General features: G+C 40.5%; 4 protein-coding genes, 1 long non-coding RNA gene and 1 pseudogene across 6 annotated transcripts; all 6 read right to left on the reverse strand.

The window, feature by feature from the left end:
• Positions 1-392: 392 nt before the first annotated feature.
• LOC135640269 (uncharacterized) lies at positions 393-4,065 on the reverse strand. The gene is made up of 4 exons (XR_010497245.1): positions 3,902-4,065; positions 2,858-2,951; positions 2,682-2,769; positions 393-2,260 (listed from the first exon to the last, which is right to left on the reverse strand). It is a non-coding gene; the product is annotated as an uncharacterized LOC135640269 (long non-coding RNA).
• A 610-nt stretch (positions 4,066-4,675) lies between these two features.
• LOC103992940 (CASP-like protein 5B3) lies at positions 4,676-7,564 on the reverse strand. The gene is made up of 3 exons (XM_009412871.3): positions 7,142-7,564; positions 5,838-5,970; positions 4,676-4,975 (listed from the first exon to the last, which is right to left on the reverse strand). Exons 1-3 carry the CDS (start codon positions 7,270-7,272, stop codon positions 4,775-4,777), a joined length of 465 nt encoding a protein of 154 aa, XP_009411146.1. The 5' UTR covers positions 7,273-7,564; the 3' UTR covers positions 4,676-4,774.
• Positions 7,565-7,919: 355 nt separating this feature from the next.
• On the reverse strand, positions 7,920-8,659 carry LOC103993051 (mannose-specific lectin 3-like; annotated as a pseudogene).
• Positions 8,660-10,815: 2,156 nt separating this feature from the next.
• LOC135640142 (ras-related protein Rab11C-like) lies at positions 10,816-13,931 on the reverse strand. Of its 2 annotated transcripts, none has more exons than XM_065154303.1 (3): positions 13,775-13,931; positions 13,357-13,567; positions 10,816-11,539 (listed from the first exon to the last, which is right to left on the reverse strand). In XM_065154303.1, exons 2-3 carry the CDS (start codon positions 13,519-13,521, stop codon positions 11,054-11,056), a joined length of 651 nt encoding a protein of 216 aa, XP_065010375.1. In that variant the 5' UTR covers positions 13,522-13,567; positions 13,775-13,931; the 3' UTR covers positions 10,816-11,053. The 2 variants fall into 2 exon arrangements, with proteins under 2 accessions (XP_065010375.1, XP_065010374.1); XM_065154302.1 differs by having other exon boundaries at positions 13,357-13,610; positions 13,775-13,883.
• Positions 13,932-17,584: 3,653 nt separating this feature from the next.
• LOC135641748 (uncharacterized) lies at positions 17,585-19,183 on the reverse strand. Its single transcript, XM_065157435.1, has 2 exons — positions 18,488-19,183; positions 17,585-17,848 (listed from the first exon to the last, which is right to left on the reverse strand). Exon 1 carries the CDS (start codon positions 19,115-19,117, stop codon positions 18,542-18,544), a length of 576 nt encoding a protein of 191 aa, XP_065013507.1. The 5' UTR covers positions 19,118-19,183; the 3' UTR covers positions 17,585-17,848; positions 18,488-18,541.
• Positions 19,184-19,786: 603 nt separating this feature from the next.
• Positions 19,787-23,775, reverse strand: LOC135640452 (universal stress protein PHOS32-like). The gene is made up of 4 exons (XM_065154899.1): positions 23,551-23,775; positions 23,348-23,457; positions 23,119-23,237; positions 19,787-20,091 (listed from the first exon to the last, which is right to left on the reverse strand). The coding sequence occupies exons 1-4, from the start codon at positions 23,714-23,716 to the stop codon at positions 20,004-20,006; spliced, it is 483 nt and encodes a 160-aa protein (XP_065010971.1). The 5' UTR covers positions 23,717-23,775; the 3' UTR covers positions 19,787-20,003.
• Positions 23,776-23,899: the final 124 nt, after the last annotated feature.

Here is a 23,899-nt window from a genome sequence, read left to right on the forward strand (position 1 = left end):
AATACCTTGCTTGCTCCATGGCTGGCTCTGTGCTCGGAGGAAGAAGAGGTGAGCTCACGGGCTACCGATCAGAAGCTGGTGGGGAGTTGCTTATGTGGATGAGGGCAAATGGAATATTGTTAGAGCAAAGCATATCTGTATCCAAGTTGGGTCAGAAAACAAAGACTTCTTCTTATCGATGGAGAGATAAACTCGAACAGCCTCCTCCTGCAGGTAGAGTTCGGCCCCCTTGCATCATCAGTTGAAGCTACTTCTACTTTGGTTGCTGCACTTTTTTTACAGTCCACTGCTTTTGAGTGCAGAACACAGCAGTATAATCTTAAGCAACAGTGTTTCATGATCCAAATTTAATTTAAGAGAGTGCACAAGAAGATTAAACGAGAATAATTTAGAAAATTTTTATAATATATTATTTATTTGTTGATCTTTGAGGGTTTTTCTTTTTAGGTTTCGAGTTTTCTTTCCCTCTCCAAAGTGGAGAACAACAGTTATTAACAGTATAATCTGAAGTTAAACAACAGTGTTTGAAGATCCAATTTTGCATACAGATTAAAATACCAATGTGTCATACTATTACTAGCCAGGGGTGACTGGTTGGTAGCAGTGAGAGATTGATGGGGACATGTATCTGAGGTTTCATGATGAGTGGTATTTGAAATGGAGATGGAAACAATGCAAAGCATGAGTGTCCTATTTGTCTCGTACAGAGGGTTACTTAATACCGAGGTATTAGTAGTGGTATTTTGAAATGTAGATGGAAACAATGTAAAGCATGACTGTCCTTTTTGAAGCGTCCTATTTGTCTCACGCATGCCATTAACACTCAATCATTCAGATTATTCAAATCACACAGGTACTGCGAATCCAGATATTATCAACCAACCTTGATCAGATCATCATGATTGCTGGTCAAGGCATTGTGTGGATGATCTTAAACTCCTTCATCCTCTACCGATTCAATTGGATCAAACAAGTATGTATCATCTCATTTACTGATTTCCTTGAAACGACAAAGATTGCCAGTGGCTGTAAGATATGTATATGGAAGAATGTGACATGAATTGCACTTGTTGTTGTTACTGCTCGCAGTTGGCTGTCCCAGTTGGTGGAGATTCTTCTTCCTCGACTGTGCTGATCTCATCTGAGAACACCGAGTTCTGAGAGTTGAAATATAGTATCAAGGTAATGAGTTGTTTATGGTGGGGAGAGTAGGTGGTGTCATAGGTCCCACGCTTTAATCAAAGGGAATGAATGCGACACACTGCTGCAAGACGACGGCGAAAGGACCAGAGATACGTAGCTATATATAAAGATAGGATTTTGAAGGATCATTGGTGTTGGTTAGTAGAATCACACTTTCTTATGATCAAGTTGGACTGAGAACGAGTAAAGCTCGTGTACCAGTTTGCTCTTGTGGAGACGATGTGTGCTTGTGGATGACTGCAGCATATACCGCATGCTCTTCATCTTAGCATTGTACTGATGCATTGACCTAATCTCTCTTCCGGAACTTCTTGGACTAACTAAGACACGCGAGTTCCTCTGCATCTTGTTGCTAATCTTGCAACACAGCAACAGCGTCTGCATTGACCTGATCTATCTTCGGGATCTACTTGGACTAACTGAGACGCGTGTTCCTCTGACCCGCCTTAAATGCAGGAATCTGTCTCTGCCCAAGAAAAAAAAGAAGGTGAAGGTCTCCGTCGATTTGGTACGGCATGCGGAAACATGTGGAAAACAACAACAATGCTCATATACCTTACATGATGTGAAACAAAGAGTGGAGATTATTATTAAGGCAAGTGGTCGGACATGGTGATTGAAACCTTTTACCTTGAGCTCCTGTCTCTGTATCAGACTGAGCTGGCACAGCGGCCATGGTTGATTTCGCTCGGGAAGCTTCAAACATACTGCAGAAGTGATGTAATGACTGAACTGGATGATGCAGCAGTTCTATCCATGGGTTGACTTGGATAAGAACAGGTATAGCTGCTACGACAAAACCACCACTTGGGAGCTTGGCTGACAGAGAGATCAGAAAGAGCCTGCACCCATTTTAGCTCGGTTGCCCATAAAAACGTTGCAGGAAGAAGCAAAACGAATTTAAGAGAATAGATATGTAACAAGCTGCACAACTCTTAGGGGAAGGCGCACAGTAATGGACCTTGAACAGTATCCCGTGGTCTGTGCAATACCTAAAATATCTTCCATGCGTATCTTGAATCACGAACATAAGCATGGGATGCCCTAAATGTTGCACCTGAGATGAAGAGAAAATGTAAGTGTATGCGACAACGTGACAAACCTAATGCATGCCAATGTTGTGTGCTTATGTCATGCACCATGATGGGCAGGCTGAATTGTGGCATGCAAATTGGCCCAAAGAGAGCTGATCATAACCATACCTAAATGCTACATTCCTCAACTAAGGTAAATGATTTTGGTTGGAAAATGCATGTTGGTTCTACTCTACATTATTCAACCACCGTGATCTTGGTTCAGACCAACAAGGAAAGCCTGGCTATAACCTGATACGGAAATGAGTCATGGCAAGAAGATAGAGGTTGATGGTGTGAGTACTGGACACCAGTGTTTGGATACTTTGCCTGTCACTATAATCTTCAAGCATGACAAATAAGAACTACTGAGAAGTTGTTTCCAGGAATTACAGAATTGCATACCGTCGAGGAGTGGAGTTGGTTCTACATCTTGAACGATGAATTAGGTCAAATGCCTGGCTTGGATATGGCAACCAGTGTGTTGCAAAACCTGCAACCAATGCAGACACACCATGTTCAAGAGCAAACTGAATCTGATTCTCATGAACATCTTTTGGAGCTATGAACATGGTGCTCACATTGCACGAGAGTAGAACGGCACCGAAGCTTGCTACGCCACAACCAACATCTGGGGCAACTCGTGTGATTACCAAATGCAATATCTGGAACCATCTGCATATCTAGTGAAAGAAATAAGCGTACTGCTAATAGATAAATAAAGAACACATAAACAGCAAAGGTATAGCTTAAACATAAATTATAATTATGGAGATAATATTATCCAAGGAATCTGATCCAGATACTGATCTGCTCCATGTATAATATTATCCTGTGCATTACCATTGCTAAACCATACCTGGTATTTGAGTGCAACAGGAAGGATATCTATAGCTATGAGAAATTGAAAATGACAAAGTATACATCGATAAACATTAGAAGTTCAGATGAATTCTTACTCCCCTTGGATCTTGTGCCTGTGGATCAAACTTTCCTTCCTATGGAGCAGTTGAGAATGCATACACCATAGAAACAAAATTTTGTGACCCATCAATTGTAAGTGTTCTTGGCAATTAGAATTGAAGGGTTTGGCTGAGTAATGTAGATTTTGGAAAGCCTTTGTTTACAATTGTTGCACACACAACAATGTTGTGTTTTCCGGAGAATGTTATTCTGGAACTTACCCTCCCAAGATTGAATGTGTTTTCGAGACAACCTTCGCATAGTGTCCTAATTCAACAAGTAATCTTAGTCTCAAATGAGAGCACTATTAAAGAATCCAGATCATCAATTTCAGCCAGTCATCTCTACATCACTCTCCTAATTAACAGCCTCAAAGAAAAAAGATCCCGTGATGGTTACAGATCACAGGGCAACAGTAATAACATGCTTAACGAATCACGAAAGGGTCGCCTGATACAAGGAGCTAATGGAAACCAGTACCAATCAAGAATCACTCTTGATTCTTAATGCTATTTCAAGCATTCACACATGTGGAGAAGTAAACAGAGCTAACAGGAGCAAATCATTAGCTATATCTACAAGAAGACAGACGAAGAAGGAAACAAGTCGCCGGAGTATTGAATCAAGCAAGTATTCGACAGAGTCAGAAAGAAAGACATTACCAACTTCATCTCTGTTTTGGGGCCAGGGCATTGGTTTCTGGTATTCCTTTGGGGCCGGAACCAGACAATCCGTCCTCATCGCTGCCGGCAGACAATGCCGCTCGAATCTCTCCCTCGCTCCGTCTAATGGAGCTTCTTGATTGCCTTTTCGTTATCCATACAAGCGATCCACTCCCTCGTACTCTCCGGATATACCCTACCCTACCCCTCCTCTCCCCTTCCCCGCCGTCTCATTAATCCGCAGTCCCCGTTCGTCCCATCCCACAGCCAGATCCGGATCGATCGCCTGCTCAAGAGCTCGACGAAGCTATTCGTCATGCTTCTTAGCACTCGCTCTAACTACCCCTCTCTTTCTCGCTCTTTCGTGGGGAGTGAAGGAGTGTTTGTTGGTCGATGAGATCAGATTGGCGTTGGGATTTTGAACCAGAATTATACGGTGATGCGGTGAGGTGATGAGAGCGTTCGTGGCACGGCGAGGGAGGAAGAATGCTCGATCGCCCAATTCCAAGTTCGGTGGGATTGTCTGCAGTCTGTAGTATATATATATATATATATATATTGTAATAGGGAGGGCCATTTATGCTGTGTTAATAGCAAAAACGCCACATACTAAAGACCTGTCAGAATTTTTGGCCAAATGATTTGAATTAAGCATGCAGCTCACTAAAATGTGGAAAAGAAGTAATTTGCCAGCAACAGATGCTATTAAGTTGACCGGTAGGGTAGTTAGTGGAAACCTGAAAGAACTGTAACTTCAAGCAAAGACAGAGTCCATAAGAAACATTCGAATTGCTACAGCTCGAGGGAGAAAACAAATGCTTACATATGAGTTTTGGCTTCTCTTTTGCTATGAAGAAAAGCATACAAGAACAGTTATACTGATGCCAGGAGCCAAAACATCACTAATGAGGACATGGAAATCAACAACCATGTAACAAACGCAAAAGCGACGGAGATTTCGAACCTGCCACATGAGAACTGAGGAATTGTTCGGCAGAAGTGCACATCCCTCGCAAACAATACTGTGACACCAGCTGAGGAGCATGCAGCTGCAAGTGATAGTGTTGCCGTTACCTGGAATAGCGAAGATCGATCGATTACATGCTAGGATTTTTCTATGAAAAATAGTTATGATTGTGAACGGTAGACAAAAAAAGATGCCTTCAAGATTTACATAGACCATTAAGTGCGCTGTATAAAGAATCTGAACAAGAATAAAAGAAGATTGTGCACAGAGGAATAGTTTCAAAGAATGATACACATAGCATTCCAATTTGGAAGAGTTGATATTTCACTGTTATTCTCTGGAAAAAGTTATAAATGAACTTCCCTTATGTTTTTCTTCAAGCTGACAGGATACGAATTGTGATTGCGAAACTTGATAGAAGCATGTCTTTAATGAACTTCAATTTTTAAGCCTGAATCTTCCAAATGAGTTTAAATGAACTTAGCTGTTAAACCTGAATTAACCAAATGACACACATACAAACACACAAGGGTAACTGGCATGTCACATATCAGATGAAGATTATATATAGCATGATGGGAGATATCCTGAAAGAGGATAGTTTATGTAAAAAAGTTTTAAGATTTTAATCATAGAAGCACAGTGAGTTCATAGAAAAGTCTAAAGGTGGTCCCTAAAATATTAAAGATATACTAAAACATGTAAAATGAATAACAAAATCTTACAATAACTCAGTTAGGTCAGTCATCTGATAATACTGAAATAAAAATTTTAAATGGTCGTGATGTGCAGCATATTTTAAGCAATAATTAGAAAAATGAACCATATAGAAAAAAATCAAGAATTTCATAAGAACCTTAAGTTTGGTCCAATCAAAACCTTTATCAATTTAATAAGACATCAATCAAATTCGACTAAGCAACTCAACTGTGTATGCATGCATAACTAAAGATAGGATTAAATGATTACCCAGTCACCAACCACGAACAAGCTAACTAGGACCGGGTTATGGAGATCCCTTTTGATCTTTAGGGCATAGACATCAAGGCATGCGAGTCCCAAACTCCACAAAACTTGTAGCCCCATAGAAGCAATTAAATAGCTGAGCGAAAAAGGCACTACAAAACATCAGTACAGAAAAAAAAAAACATGTGTAAATATTCTATGTATGTCAAACCAAGCATTGACATGAAATTATCTACAGATTTACTCAGAACTTGTTAATTCACTTGGCCTGAAATTCAAGTACTATTTAAAAAGCTTGTCATTTTAAGGGAATAAGTCAATATGTTATTGGCATTTTAAAGAATGCTGAGAATTTCAGAAAGCCAAGAAAAACCATAATTGGATTGCAGACTTGGATCCATTTCTTAATCAGGAATGATGCATTCACCAACTGGCACTAAGTTAGGAAAGTTCAATCTCATTTGGATGGGAACTTCATCACTTCTTCAAAATTAAAGTTATTATAGGAAGCTGATAAGACTGACAAAACAAGGCATAATGTAAGAAAAGGAAACCTCTAACATTCATCTAGGTTTTCTCTTTGATCACAGCTTTAACCATGCTTGCCGGTAATATAGAAGAAAAACTCTGATTCAATCTGAACATTTAGTTCATGATGCCCGATTGATGCTTCAAGAAGAGACTCTCATAACAGAGAGACTGGATTTTTGATCCAGGTAGATGTTCCAACCCACTGAGTTTCGCATCATGAAATCATTTGTAGGTTAAGAAGGAAAGTTACCTCCAAGATCTTCCACTGATTCTTATCAAGCTTAGGCTTTTATCTTTAACCTATCTACTAAAGTTCAATATTGTCTAAGTTCACAGAGGACAAGAAAGGAAAGAAGAATGCTTTTCTATCTTGTGGTGAATTTCCCGAGTAAATTTTAAATGAAAGGCCTGGTGTTTTTCCTAATTCGTATTAAATACTTTGGACTTTGGATTCTCTGCAGCTCCGAATCGCTCTTGAGAATAAACTTTCAAATTAAGAAAAAAGACATTTTTATTTATATTTCTTTTTTTTATTATGTGGGAAGGGGAATTCTATAGGGTATATGATTATTGCCAAGAATGCATGTAAGACATCCAAAGCCTTTTAGCCTCACAATATGAGGACAAGACACCACTCAACTAAAATTCTCTGTTCATGCTAGATCACAAAGATCTTAGAAAGCACGATCTCGGTTTTAAGCTTATTCCATAATGCAACCAAAATGGAGTTCAAAGATAATGAAAAAGAACAGATCTGAAAAGGAACGAGTTGGTACCAGAAAGCAGTGTAGTTGGAGAACCCTAATGCGGAGACCATAACCCCAATGGAAGCCCCTGCAAAGACGCACTGCCCGGTCCTCAGTAGTAGCCCACTCCAAGTCCCCGGGCTCCCCACTACCACCTTCATCTCCACCTCCTCCTTCCGCTGAAAAACCCTAGATCTCCTCACCACTCTTCCCCTTTCTTGGACCCAATCTAAGCCGTACTACTGGACCTAATCATCTTTTTTCTTGCTCGAATCTATATTTTGCAGCTGAAATCACGTTCTCTCTCGCTTTCTACTCGACGCAGCGAGCGATCTGCCTCGAATTCCTCTGCAAGAAAAAGGAGAGATTGCACTGCGAGCGATGTCGGGGAGGGAGAGGAGAAAAAGGTGGGAATGGTTGTGCGTTTGGCAATCAGCTGAATCGCTTCAAACAGGATATATTATCCCCGTTAGATGAACAAAGCTTGCATATCAGTTAGTAGGTGTTTCACTTTTGAATGGGCTCGGATCACCTGTCTGTTGCCAGACATAACACATGGAAAAGTGCCCCTGCACTTTTTTGTGGGCCCATGTGGATTGGTCGTCCGGTTGTGTTTCCTCGTCCTCGTTGGTGGGCCGAAAGGAGCAGCAAGTGGGTCCCACATTTAACGAGGAAGAGACTGGGCCGCGGTCCCGTCCAATCGCAGCGGGAAGACGTGCACTCGTTCCTATCTTTTTATGGCTACGGAAATGGTATAAAGAACAAGCTGTCGTAATGCAAGCAAGAAGGGGAGAGCCGTAATGGCGGATCAGCTTATGGAGGAGGAGGTTGACCATATTAGAGGCCCATAGACAACAGCTTGGCAATCGATTTGGAGGATAAGCGGCATAGTCTCATGCGCTCGAGGTGTGCTTGCTAGTCCACAGAGTCTTGTAGCTATGGTCGTCTACCACGGCGAGCTGGCCTCTTGTGATCGAGCCGGAGGAAGCAGTGGGCGCCTTTGCCGACCGTCCCGGACTGCCAAGCGACGATGGCAGGGGCCTTCACGAGGGCCAGGTCGCAGTCGCTCCTCATGACCAGGGTGTAGTCCCTGGTCGCGAGCTTGTCCTGCTCGTCAAGAATCTGGGACGAGAACAGCACGTTCTCCACCTTGCCAAGGGCGGTCTGTTCTGCCCCCCTGGAGCCGGCGGCGCTCAAGTTGAAGTCGGGGGTCGACCGCAAGGCCGGCCCGTAGACGGCTACTTGGCCGTTGGGGCGGAGGACTGCGGCGTGCTTTCCCGTCTTAGCCGTGTAGGGGACCTTGGAGGACCACACGCGCAGGCCGTCGGAAGCGGTGATTACGAACTGGCCGCGATCGGTGAGAGAGAGGGTGCAGTTGACGCCATCGCCGTGGGTGTCGAACTGGAAGCCGGGACCCTTGTTGTAGAGGACGAGGTTGTTGTCACCTTGGACGACAAAGGTGGCGCTACCGTGGCAGAGGAAAGGTCCTTTCGTCACGACGTCCTTGCACCGTGGGAGTCGGTGCCAAGGACGTCGCCGGTGAGGCATTGCTGTCATTGGCGGAGGAAAGGATCTTCAAAAGTGATGGAAGAGCACGATATAATCTATCACACGATATAAACAGATATGGAATGACAATTATAATTTTTTTTATTTCTTATATATTATAATTATCAATCAATTTATGATTTAAGAATAATCACATATTTAAATGGATGATTTGATTCCAAATGATGCCATGGCGGAAGCTACTATGGCGAAACAAGATTCACCATGGTGGAAGCCACTACGGTGGAAGAAGACCCGCTATGATGGAATAAGACTCACTACGATGGTTCAAGACTCGCTAAAATGGAACAAGACCAGTTATGGCGGCACAAAACCCACTACAATAGACGAACAAGACCTATTACGACGGAAGCTCACAACGGTATAGCCCAAAACCTACTACGATGGACGAACAAGACTCATGAAACCTAATCCATGACTTATCATTTGAGCATGCTTAACAAGACTCATCCTCGATAGAATGAAATGGCTGATGTGCCTTGAACCCTCTTGTCGGAACCCCGAAGCATGCCTTCCAAGGAGGACGAATGATCGGGAAAGTAACAACATGAGACGATGATGTGGGTGGAAGAACCCATGCCCCTCCCTTGCAGTCGTGAGCAGGAGCATGATCCTTCAACCCTTGCCCACCTCGATATCTAGAAGGGCCACACAAGCCGGTCGCAAGGTGTGTTAATCCACTGCAACGAGGCTCATCCCCCTCTTTTCTCTTTTATGGGCTACCTATCGCAAGCAACCTTTCGAGAAAGCTCGCACGTCCGATTGTAGAGGGCATTAATCTCAAGTGGTATGACCCAATTCCCCTTTTGCATCTTTCCGGACGCTTGGCATGGGAGACCATCCTATGCTCGTCCTTCCCTGACGCCACCCTCAAAGAGGCATGCTCATTAACCATCGATATAAATAAACCCCTAGACGATATGAGGGGCTCCCTAACCAGCCATCGACCACTCAAGTATAAAAACCAGCCCCAAAGCCTAAAGAGGCAAGCATCTCTACTACTGCCACCTCCCAATTGATTTGACCATCAGAGGGATTGGGTCAAGAACATCCCCGATGTTAACTACTTGTGCAAAGATCTCAACGAGGCTACGGTGTACCTCAAAATGATACCAAATCTGTCTCGAGCGAACAAACGATGCCTCAAGATTGTACCAATCGAATTCGCTTCCCACTTCAATCTCCTCTCGTGACCCCCCGTGGACGAGCTTTTGCCTTTGAGATCAAACCAAGCTGTGATGATTGCATGGTCAATAGCATCAAGGGAACAATATATTAGAAAAAAAAATCAATATGGAAAAGATATAATAGCTATCTCACGTATAATTCCCTTTAACTTTTCTTCAATGGCATGCAAGTTACAAACTCAAAAACACAACTCATTAACATTTGCTGCTGTCACCTTTAACATATGTTGCTGTCATCTTCGACGTTTGCTGAAACCAACTTTCTTTTTACTTCCTTTTTGTTACTGCCAATCAATATTTGCAGCTCCAATTTACGAAACAAAATTTATACTAATAGCCGACTTCACTTAGCTCGGTTTCATAAAATTTATTTAAATTATATTTTAACATGTTGATGCTTTGGAGAGAAGACAGGCAGTGGGAGAGGGAGGAGGAGAAGTATGTCTCGGTCGACGGAGGGTGGTGGTTGCGTACGACTGTGGCGGGGATGAAGACGGACTGCTGCTGTTGCTGCTGCTTGCTTGGCAAGAAGACGCCGATACTGAAAACCAGCAGTGAATATAAGAAAACCAAATCAAGAAATTTTAAGGAAATACAACCAATTAAATCTTAAATTTACATGCAATCAAATCCTTATATTTCGAGGAAATCAAATCATCATAGATTTAGGAAATCGAACAAGTCTAACAGATATTGATGCTTGTTACGCATTCCAAGATCATAGCATTCTCTCGATACGCTTAGAAGTATTAATGATGAGATCAACCCACAGGGAAGATGATCTTTACTCGAAATCATAATAAATATTAATGATGAATCACCCTTGTGCTGTAAGTACAGCTAAACCATCCAAGCATTGCATTTGCACTTTGCCATCGTGATTTGACCAGAACTAATCGTGCATTAATCTGCAAAGTGACCTTCCCTTTTAGTTGCTAGGCTGAAATATACAGAAATGGAACCACAGCTTTAATTTTTTGAGTCCTTCACAAAGGGAGATTTAAGTTATAACAAGAAAATTACAATTTGCACACTACCACATGTCGCCCCCATCTTTAAATCTAATTTCACTATCTCCAAATCACACATGAAGAGTAGAAAAATAATCAACAAATAATTTTCATTCTAAAGACCCTCAGAACCGAACAAGTTTTGTGTTTAAAGCACTCTCCAAAAAGACAATCATCTATCTCGAACAACAAGCAGTCTTTGAGCCTCCAGCTGGATCAGATACATTGATGTTTGTCCCTTGAGCTATGGGTCCTGCAGTTCTTGCAGCCTCTTTGGCTGCAAGGGCCTTTTTGTTTATTATGTGATAAATCTCCATAAGAATCGTTTGGAACGCCTTCTCGACATTGAGTGATTCTAGTGCCGAAGTCTCCAAGAATGAAAGCCCCTCTTTCTCAGCGAATACCTGGCCGTCATCCTCCGAAACTGCTCTTAGGTGACTTAAATCTGACTTGTTACCAGCCATCATGATGACGATGTTGGAATCAGCATGATCTCTGAGTTCGCGAAGCCACCTCTGGACATTGTCGAAAGTTTTCTGCTTTGTTATATCATAGACAAGGAGTGCTCCTACAGCACCCCTGTAGTACGCACTGGTTATGGCACGGTACCTCTCTTGACCAGCAGTGTCCCAAATCTGTGCCTTGATCGTCTTCCCCTCTATCTGTTCATTCCATCGAGTTATGCTCTAAGTAACATCGAACAAATCAACCAAAACTTGAGAGGAAAAAAATTCTTATTTGACTAGTATAGCAAAGCAAGAGGATGGGTCTTGGTATAATGGTAATGTTGTTCCGTTGTGACCTAGGAGACCAAGGTTCAAGTCACGAAAGCAGCCTATTTAAATATTTACCTCTTTTTTTTCCACTAGTATAGTAAAGTAAATAACCTCTTGAGTTCAGATACACCATTTCACTGCTACTTCCAAAGACATTGAACACCATCATATATACACATAGAACATATATTGACACCTTCTAAAGGGGTACAAAGATTGCATGTAATGAGATTCCAAAACCATGAAGCATCTACCTAAGCCTATTTCACTTATGGCCTAAGAATCTGGGAGGACGTTTGAAGTGAGACATCGACAGGAAGTACCAAAATGAATAAGCAGGTATATTTACGAGGGTGGTATACTCAAATAACTAGTGACCAAAATACATATACAATGAAACCTTCAACTATTTTTTGGGTATTGTACTATAACCAGCCAATGCTTAAGAGTTACATGGATATATCAGCTTGTACCTACATAACAAAAAATTTAACACCTATCTATCTAACTACACAAAGGTACAAATCGTCGCCATGCGATCATATCAAAGAAAGGAAACAGGCATCATCCACCTTTGAGATTAAGTATGATGATTTTTCTAAACAAAGGATTACTACTGGTGCAAATGGCAACTGAAGCCTAAAATAGGCTTTTATGCAAGCTAAACCTTATTGCATTAGGCATCATTGCCTCTTAGAAAGTTTGCCTGGTTAGCACGCATGCCTGTTTCCTGCTTCCTATGTTATGTATGAAATATATTCCATTTTCTTCCTCTTCTCTTTACTGCCCATTCCGACCCCATGGGAATAAGTATGATGAGGCAAAATGGCTCCATCAGCAGCCAACTATACATGCATTAAGTCCAAGCTGTTGCAACCAACTCATGTGATCAAATAGGAAATAGAAAAGAAGACTTCTATAAATTCTGTAAATCACTGTTTGTGCTAGCTACGTGGGTTTAGCGGAACAAGGGAAAACTACACCAATTTCACTAGTTCAGGGACTAGAACAAAAACAAAATGGCTTACCATTGACAGTTGCAATGTCCAGTCCAGCAAAATAACACAAATATTCAAAAAGATGCAACATAAATCATGCTTGAAATACTCCAACGAGTCCGCAATGGCAAAATAGTAACTTTAAAGTTGGACTTGATGAATGGCAAACAGGTGTGCAAGTTCTCTTTTGCTCGCTCAACCAATAAGTAGAATCATGAAAAGTTCCTTCAATCCTTCCAATCCAATCATTATCTTCTCTATGCAAATCTAGGTAACAAGTCATCTATCTACATTAATAATGCCACAATCATGTACATTAATTACAATTCAAAAAACGGATCATGGAGTGTTCAAGAAATTCATAGTCTTGGCATATTCTAAAGGAAGAAAATATTATATCACACAACAACTAAGTCGGAACTATTTAAAAAAAAACATGTAATACATAATTTGTGCAAAGCTATTTCTCAAACTACTTTTGGAGGGGTATCAGAAATGTGATGAGATCATTGGCAGGAAAAGATACATGTAGAAGACCCCAAATAATTGGGTCATTCCGGCTAACGCGATTTATGGGGTTGAGCATGCACGCCAAAAGATATGAAGAAGGAAGAAAATCTTTGGGGTAACTTAAATCCTGATAACCCTCAAGAGTGATGACAACAGAGTTCGGGGGAGAAGAATCAGGGATTGGAGGCAATTCACCTGAATGGTCTTGGTGGCGAATTCGACGCCAATGGTGGACTTGGAATCCAAGCAGAACTCATTGCGGGTGAACCTGGAGAGGATGTTGGATTTCCCCACGCCGGAATCGCCAATGAGGACGATCTTGAAGAGGTAATCGTACTCGTGGTCCACTCGGTGCGCCATCTTCACCGTCTTCTCCTCCCTATCCCCAGTCTGAATCAGATCCACCCTGAGAACCAAGAACCACCCAAATCGACGTCGATTCCGAAGAACTGAGACCGAAATCAACCCCAAAGCAAGACAAAGAACGCCAGGAGATCAAGAACAACGGGCTCGAACGTCGATTCCGACGAATCGAAACAGAAATCAATGCTACGAGGAGGCAACGAGGGGAAAGGGGAACGAATTCGGAGAGAGAGGAGAGAGAGAGGGATACCTGATTCCGAGATCCGATCGAAGGAAGAGGAGAGACCGCCCGAGATCGGTTCGTTCCGGTGCGCGTCACCCACGTCAATAAAAGCAACCCGCATAATAGGCTCACTAAAACGGTTAGGATGCGGATCCGACAGAATCCGAATCCATATCCAACAAGCTTATGCATCGACGTAGAGCGATTCGCGTCGTGTCGGATTCGGATCCATAGTTGGGTTTTTGAGGACTCCAATAACACCAGTCGGATCTTTGAATGCGAATACACCATATGATTCGTCCCTACTGGTCAATAACCTTAACAATAAATGCCATTATTATTGTTCTAAATATGAGAAACATTAAATGTTTGATTTCTCCTTTTCATTTAGATAGGTTACAATAATTTCTTTAAACACGCATGATATTTGCTTTTGGTTACATGATTGAGTTGGAGGAGAAGAATAATCTTCGAGAAATAATATATATTGAACATTGATTTGATGATGATGTATCAAAATCATTTATTAAAGATTAAGGATTTGAAATCGTATCTAATATATTTTAGAAGGTATCGATTAACCTGATCGATAAAGATTCGATTCGGAGGAGGAGAACGATCTTCAAGAAATAATACATCTTAAATATTAATCTGATGATGTATCCTAATCGTATCGAATATAGTAAATGCTTATCAAATATGTATGACTATCGAAAAAAATTTATATCTATCACTAATATATTATATTGGACAAAACTCTTCTTCCACTGTTATGAGACTAAATATAACATATTAACATCAGCATAGATGACCTCTAATTACTACAGTTCTATCTAACTACCATCCCCACTTGTGGAGACATCTATGATATCACCTAAAACACCCATATGTTATTGAGAGTAGATCAGATGGCACATACAACATCAGTCTCTTGCCTAAGTCATCAAAATCTCATGTTATGGCAGTCCAGCCTGCTGCAGGTGGTGTCCCAGCTGCTGTTGCACTCACCATCATCCCCATCACAACACTGGCACTTGATCCCCAGTGATTCCAGCACCTTGACATATCCTGAGATCAGTCAACAGCAGCACAGAAAGCATCATAGAAATCCCTCATTCATGTCATTCTGCAACAAGCATCAGTGAGGGGATGGGTTTTGTGCTGCTCTTACTCTCTTGTTTGGTGAAGGGGATTGATGCAGCCTCTGCAGCAGCAAGGGAGATGTGAACCAGGGAGGAAGAGACCAAGAGCAGCAGAATCAAGCGGTGAAACCTTTGCAGACTCATCTTCTTACCTCTGAAGATTCCAAGGAACCTGCAACTGCTCCCCATTATTTATATCTGGCTTCCTTCACCAACCTTTCCTACCTTGTGCTTGTTGCTTTCCTAAGTATAATGTTATTTACAATCATCCTTCTTTGGTCCTATCCAACTTGTTATATATATATATAAAGGAGAAAAATCATGTTTTTGTGCAATAATTTAACTTTAGTTGATTGATTCAGTGGAGGATCTCCTAACTCTACCACTGTATTGTTGTATTTGTTTGTCAAGCCCTCCTTTAATCCAACTTGAGCTTTCTTTTGTCATGAGTTAGCAGTAATGAGAGTCCCAACAACTTGGAAGTGGATGACATGCTTTTTGATGCTTTTACTACTTTTACTGTGGACCGCACTTGTGTTGGTTTGGTTGGAGAGATTGGAGTAATTTAAGATTTGTTGTGAAGAATGATTTAAGACCTTGTGATTAACTTATGTTTGTTTCCTGGAAATATTGGAATTGTGTGGTTATATTATTGACTGCTGCACTAACCCAATGAAGGGCAGAAGGTGGTGATTTGATTGGGCACAGCTCCCACTGAGTTATATTTTATTTATCTTTTTTGACGAGAGTCTCGCACATTAGGCCATGTTAATGACTCCTATGAACGAAAAGAAATCGAGATGTGAGATTGAATTGAGATTCTCACGACTCAAAGTAAAAGAAGGAGATTGAAAATATTATTGGGATTAATGGATCATTTTAAATCACTCGTGATCTATCCTCGAGAGAGAAACTAGCCCAAGGCTTTATATGATTAATTTAATCATTAAATCTAAAAATAATAAAATTAGTTAAATCTTACTTTTTTTTGTATTATTACATCTAAAAGAAATAACAAAGTTGGTCAAATCTTAATCCACAAAAACTCAATCAAAAATACTATATCTTGTTTTAGCATGAACTTATCAAAGACTATACTAAAGTACATCTAATAAAGTTGGTAGTTTCTATTTTATTAAGATGAAAAAAAAACTTGTAAAAAGTTATATATATATATATATATATATATATATATATATATATATATATATATATATATATATATATATATATATATATATATAATTTAATCAATTTAAAATAAAAAGATGTTTGGAAAGATTGTTGATTACGAAATGATATGCATCCATGTGATGGCCATGCACCAACAACTACAATCATGTTAAAAATGAGCCCCCACCATTATCCATCAATCAATGCATCCATGATTGGTGGTTTGGCTACCAAAGAATGGGTAAAGTTTGAAGGATATCGGATTCTTCGAATGCGAGGTTGTGTGCTGCCTTACCGTCACATTTTGAGATATTTTTCGATGATGCCAACAATAGTTAGGCCTCAATAAAACATGTCTCGATAAGGATATATAGTTCCTGTTGTAATATTAGTAGTCATTTGGTTGACAATAATTGCTTGAAGCAAATAGAAATTTGCTGAGGTGTTAAGAATATATATATATATATATATATATATATATATATATATATAATCTATTTTTAAGTCGATATTAATAGAGATATAAGTACAACACGAGGGTGTCCTTTATTTGTGGAACAACAAACTTTATGAGCTCGATGGTGGATTAGAAAAAGAAAAGAGATTACTATTTATTATTTTTTTATTATTTAAAATTTTTATTTAATTTTATTTAATTTTATTTAATATTTTAAAGTTATTCTTTCATACATAAACGTAAATATAATCTTCTTCAATTTTTTTTAAATATCTCCTTTCTTTTTTCTACTTTTAAGAGGATAACATAAAATGTTGTAAGCAGGGTCATAATTAGATGATAACATATAAATATTTTTGTATCTATAAATTTTAGATATTTTTTGTTAGTATTTTCTTTTGATTAGGTGTTATAATTATATATCTGTGTCAAAAAATATTATGTACAGAAAAAAATCTTAAAAATCTTGTTTAGCAAATTAACATATTTTAATTTTAAAGATTATTTATTTTTATTATACTTTCATCGATAGCAACAAATGTATCGGTTGTAAAGGAGATTTATGGTGGCTAACATTTTTCTTAATGTGAGTAGATAGACATAAGAGATCAAAGTAAGGTGCTGCCATGCGAGGATGCCAATGTCGACGTGGAAGGATGACGAGGAATACGATATTTCATTAGGTTACCACGTGTCGAAATCTGACTGGTTTCGAACATCCAAATAGGTGCGACGTACGAAAACAGAAACAGGGCAAGCGAGAGCGATGCACCCGCTTGGGCTCGTGTGTAGGGCTGCAGCGCCTCGTCTCGGTCCCATACTCCCTCTTATCCTCCCCCCACCAAAACATGAAACACGAAGAATTAAAGCTGACAACGATTGGTTCGTAATCCAAGAGTAAGATTTCAGAGAATATTTGAAGAAGGGAATGTACTTGGGATGAGATGCAGCTGGTAAATATGTCATGACTCGAGCCTGTTGAGTTAATTAGTCTATCAATTTCGTTTGATTTAAATCACTGATCAAAATATTTAAGTTGAAATTAATAATAGTATACTCATCATATCCTTATAAATCAATCTTAATCTTGTTCACTTCGACGTGGGACTAATCAATAGTGTTACTTCAACAGCATCTTCTCATGTGTTACAGAGAATGCGTACCTTTACCTTCTAACACTTGCAGTCTACAGATGGCAGATCTCATGGCACCAACGAAAGGGATGTGAAGCTACTCCATCCGATCGAATCCACCGAGTCGTCGTGTTTTGGCTCATCCGTGCATTATGGTGGCCGAGATTTCTATGTTAGCCCTCCTCCATCCATACCTCTGAAGCTTCGAAGAGCGTAAGTCACATCAAATTGCAATCCACATAAGCACCGATGCGAAGCATGGCCATACATACCATATGTCCAATAGTAACATTGTTTAAAGAACATATTTCCAGTATAAACATGAAGGAATAGAATTGGGGAATGTGGGTGCTGCCACAAGAGGTGATTGGTGGCAAGGTAATGATGCTGATCCAAATGATTACTCGATGTTTAGAGTGAAATATATATATATATTCTGTGATTTTTTTCTTCTATTTTTTTGATCGTTCAGGTTCACTTTACTACTGACGTTTCCTATCTAACAAAGTGTGCTACCATTTGGATTAGAACAAGTTAAAGAGTTAACCTATCGGTTGCTTTAAGAATATATAATGTTTGAATTACCATGTCTCCTACCTATGCCTCTTGTGAACACCATGAATCGTGCAGTGTGCTCTGTCTTTTCTGATACATGTGAAGTGATGAGAATTCTAATCGATCAGTCAAATCGTAATAATTCAATCACCGGATAATAAAGAGCAGAAGTAGAAAGAGCGATGAACAGATCATGACCTACATAATAATTCCATCGCCAGCTTCATTATGGTGGTTTTTACGAAGTGGATGGTCGAGAGTAACGAGTGAATGCACGAACCTGATCGATCCAAATCGTAGTACTCGAAATGGGTTGTGAGTGGATTGGACGAGTTCAGCGAGTGAAGGCGTAGAAGACGATGGCGGAGTAGATGAGCATGGCGGCGGGGATGAGGGTGACGAGCGGCACTACGGCGCCCAGGGCGGGGCCGCTGCACCCCAGCGTCCCCAGCTTGATCTGGACCACGTTGACGAGGGCCAGCATCAGGAACCCGCACCCGAACACGGAGCCGACGGCCGAGGCGACGATCCCGGCGCGCAGGAGCGCCCTGTTGACGCGCGCCGACCGGCCGTGCGGGCGGGCGAGGTGGACGGCTTGCTTGAGGCAGAGGGCCACGAGGCTGGAGAAGAGGAAGGAGGCGAAGGCGAAGACATGGAAGGAGACGAGGTCCTTCTCCACCTGCGCCCCGGCGACGCAGATGGGCGGTGAGAGTCCTTCGTCGCCGGCGCCGGAGGAGGAGGGGTTCCAGGCGAGGCCGACGAAGATGGCGAGGGTTAAGATGGCGTTCACGTTCACGATGCCGTCCAGCGCCGTGATGTCGATGCTCGTCTCCCCGCCGCCCGCATCAAGGCCGGTGCTCGGCGGGCTCCGGGTCGCGTGCTCGTGGATCTCGTCCTCCTCCTCCTCCATGGCGAGCGAGAGAACGGAGCTTCGAAGGCAAGCAAGGGAGAGAGTTCGTTGGAGATGCCGTATGTTGTCGGCCATCAAGAACAGTAAGCTTATTTTGCGCGGATCCTGTCCAAGTTCTCTAATCAAGTGTAACCCTCCACTTCGTACATCTCAGCCGTCCATTCCTAATACTAACGCTGATCATTAACCCTTTCAATGATTGTGATTAAAAGATACTTGGAGAGCGTCTCGGCCTTCAATTATTAACCCTTTCAACAAATACTAATCATTAGCAATCTATGATTGCAACACTTGTCAGGTGTAGCAAAAAAATATATATTATTGTAAGGTTTACAATTGCCTTGCAATTAAATTAACAAGCTTCCAGAAATGATTATAATAATATAATTATAATAAATTGTTATGTGCTGCCACAGTGTACTCCATATGAAAAATATGAGCTAGAAAACAACAGAAGCAATTTGATGTAAATCTTAAAGATGATGAATCTTTACAAAGAGTAAGTGATGAATACCCAAAGGACTTATGATAAACTGTCCAAATTTTTATCAGCTAGACTAGTTAATATTTTTAAAAAATAATATATTTCTTCTGTGGAGACAGAAACAACGAAATAGCACAGCATAAGATACCATTTGAGATAAAATACAGCAATAAGAAGACGATCAATAAAGGAGATCCAACGGACTCACACTGCTTATAATTTATTCTCGAGAAGTTTTTGGTCGCAAACATATAAAGCACTATAAGATGGTTTCCAAGTCTTTGCACACGTCTCACACAATCGCAGGTTCATAGTAGTAACTAGAAATTCACCATGTCATCGTGGGGCTGTTCACTCTCAAACCTTTTTGCACTGTATGAATTTATTAGGGCAGCGGACGCATCAACGCTTGAGGTTTGTATCTTTGACAACAGTAACAGGGCATGGTGCATGTGACAGAACATAGCTCGATACACTGCCCAGTAAAATCCTGCAGAAACATTAAAGAAGAAACACGTGAGATAAAGAGGTAAATACTAGTGAGATTAATATGTTGCTGTGGTTGAAGTTTAACTTTCAACAGATATGTGGAGTAAATTTATGCATCAAAGCTGCATATAACATTCTCAGGTTTGTTGAAAGAAAAAAAAATGTTGCTTAACAGTATCAACCAAAAATTTCAGCCCCTTTATAATTAGCTAAGAACATGATGTTTCAATTATTTGGAGTCGATCTTTTATCATCGACTCCATAAAAGATATATTTTAAGTGAATTAAGAGCATTAAAGATTTTTATTTATACCCTCCAGTAAAATGTTCACGTCTCTTCTACCTTCTTGTATCATGTATACTAATTCTCTTAGCACATTTTCATATCATTTAAGTAATTCTTTCTCATTTTATTCCTTAAACATAGCATCTTAAACATCCATAGGTCTTTCTCATTTTTGCACAAATTCATAACTTCTACAATGACTCGTTAGTTTCTATCTTCTTCTAATTTTAGACATATCCACTTCAACATTCTAATTTCATAGACAAATATTTTATATATGTTAACTATTTAACTACCTACCGTTCAGATTTTTAAAGCATCATTGACCTACAAGATAACCACTAAGCATTCAATATGAACTGAAGATAAGAAGAACCAAGTAAATAACATCACAAATGGTGTCAGAGCAAACATCCAGTGTGTAGTACATAAGAGCCTTGTGAAGCCAGTGTATATATGAACCTCTCTACTCTTTCATTTTGACACATTTATAACTGATCCAAGGTTTACTCTTCCAAATTGTACCTTGACAAATGTGTCTCAGATAGGTGTTTCAGACCAAAGGTGTATCTTATTAGTTGCAACCACTTCTAGGCATGACCTTTAATAGCAATTAGCCTTTTGATTCCCTTCAATGGCACGGAGTTTAATCACAATAATGAGGCGTATAGAGCCTTTCCCACGGCCCTATCATTAATTATCACCATTATTTATTTTCTTATCTTCTTATTGTTTCATCATACTAACTCATGATCAGGCTAATTTGGAAAATAAAAATGGGATGCAAGCGAGAATGATATATCATCCTAGTTTGGCAAATGCATTAGGGTTTCTGTTAGAGAAAACAAATAAAACAAATCCAAGCCTAAATATGAAAACAACACCATACAAAATTTTTTGTAGGATACAGCTTGGTTCAACATGGAGCCTCACAAGCTTTGAGCAACATCACTGAACTCATATGCCATTTTGCAGAGACTGAGGCTGCAAATTAACATATTCAGTGGATAAGTTTAAGTTCCATACTTACTAGTAAACAGTTCCCACTCAGTTTTCCGTTTCTTGGAATCAAATAAGGAAACCATTTCAATTTATTTCTAAGCTTTAGGAAAATTGGACATTTTTCTAATCCAACTCATAACATGATTTCCATGATTATTAGGAAATGCTTAGCTAAACGATCTAGACTCATAAATGCATCCCTCATCTTCTATAGACAAAATCATCTGCAGATACAAAATGACAAAAAGCTAGTAACAAAATCATAATGCTCCATATGGATCGGCCTAAATAGGTGTTAACCCCAAAATTACTACAATTAATTAACTACTTAAAAGAATATTGAAGATAATCTCAGAAATCCCTTATGCACAGTGCACATCCTCGATTTTGACCTTCAGACAGATTTGAGTCACCTCAATAGTATACGGGGGGGGGGGGGGGGGTTCCTTATGCTCCTCTTATTCCAGATACAAAGTGTTATCTGCATACTTTAAGACCAACAATCATCACATGTGGCAGACTTTAGGTTGCAACTTCCAGATATCCCCACAGAGGAGAAATACGAATAATAATTTTGGGAAGAGATGATCTGCCGGTTTTGAGCCTCTCTATTCAAAAGCACATTGGGTGTGACTAACCATTGGTCTCATTAAGATTTTCCAGTGAAGTGTTCTCCCAAAAACCCATTATTGATATAAAAGAGAAAATAAAGGTCATTGGATGTGCCTATAGACCACATAGTCTCCACGAACACATTTCAAACCAATACAGAAGTCTCCACTCCAACAGCAAGAAGTACATGAAATATCTGAATCTAAGTAATATGATCAAAGATAAACTTCCAACGGAGAACAGAACATTTCATGACTAGGTAAAGTTCCCCAAAAGGAAACATACAGAAGATAATAAACATGGTTTGGTTCTCAGAGAGGCTAGAGTCAACATAAGGGAACTAACTAATGCCTCTAGATCTAGAAATTTTATTTTATTAATGACAGACAACTATAAGTTTAAATTTCATTTATCATTACTGAAGCTTCAATAAGCAGACCCAGACCACAAAAAATGATTCCATTCTTTTACCTAACATTCAAGCATGACTTTTCTGTAGGCATTGCTAATGGATGACTACCCAATCAAACATCATGCTTGGAAAGCAACGTCTAACAACTTTTCTTTGTCCAAAGACTTTGGGAGGACCCAGCAATCAATAGCTGGTAGTTCTCAAGTAAGGGCAATATCCACGTTATATGACAGCTCCAAATCGTAGCCATCATACTATATGCTATGGTACATATCCAAAACACTAGTACCACTTGATTGGACTCTAACGACTTGGTTGATGGGGAGAGAATATTTCAAGACCAAAAGAGAAACACAGATATTTACAACCAAAGAATGTATCAGAAAACCAACGTAAGATTAATATGGTTCGATGCCATAAAGAAAATCAAATTCTTCGTCGAGATCAATTATAAGCACTTTCAAACTATCAGATAGCAAAATTTCATGTTAACTTCAAATCTCAAGGTACTTATGATATTTAAGTTTGTCTAGTTTGGTTGACCACATCTATGGCAATACCACAGGCAAGCGCTTTACCAGTTCATTGCGTCTCAAATCTCACAATTTATAGGCTCAGAGACTGCTGCGATCCATGAATGGTGGATTGAAAACAGTCGGGCATAAACATGATGCATGAAACAGAGAAAGGTGAAGCTTCTGTATGAATCGTGTTACCTCTGGATCTGGCCAAGACCTCGGGAGCCCATGACCAGCGAGTCCAGCTTCAGCTCTTCCACGGCTTCACACAGCTTCTCCCTCGCGTCTCCATTGTACAACTTCACCACGATCGTCGCCTGATCCGTTCATTTCATCGGCAGATATGGCGATGGTGACAAAGAACATGAGAAATCAGAGGGTAAGTAATTAGTAGAAGAAAGCGCAAGGGGGTGGCCGGAGGACTGACCTCCTTTTGTCTGGACGCGGTGTCGAGCATATCGAGGACGTCGATATCCACTTCCACGTCGTACCTCTTCATCACCTCCAATTCCCGGAACTCCGTCAGGGGGATCAAAGCTAACAACGAACAGCGCAAACGCACACAAAACAAACACATCGTAAGCAAGACGGATTTCTATCTTTGAACGGAGAGATTAGGGCGGGGCATACGAGGAGAATCGGAGTGCTTGGAGCCGGACGACGACTTGGGGCGCAGGACATGGATGACGATGAGGGTCTCACCAATGTCGAGGAGGTTGTCAATGGTCCATTGCAGCGCCCGCTTGCTGCTCCCGGAGAAGTCCAGCGCCACCCCGATCTTCCGATCGCCTCCCATAGTCTTCCTCTGGTCTCGTCCGACGGAGAAAGAAGGGGGCTCTCCCTGCGGTTAAATCTTCTCGTGCAGTTGGGTTGGGGCGAGTCCTGCGCGGGCACAGCGCACGCTTCCTTTCTTGGGCCATCGGCGGAAACAAGAGGCCGCAAATCAAGCTGAGAACAGGACAGCTTGGCGGTGTTGGGG

The sequence above is a fragment of the Musa acuminata genome, chromosome BXJ3-6 (genome assembly GCF_036884655.1).
Source record: "Musa acuminata AAA Group cultivar baxijiao chromosome BXJ3-6, Cavendish_Baxijiao_AAA, whole genome shotgun sequence".
Lineage (NCBI taxonomy): Eukaryota > Viridiplantae > Streptophyta > Magnoliopsida > Zingiberales > Musaceae > Musa > Musa acuminata.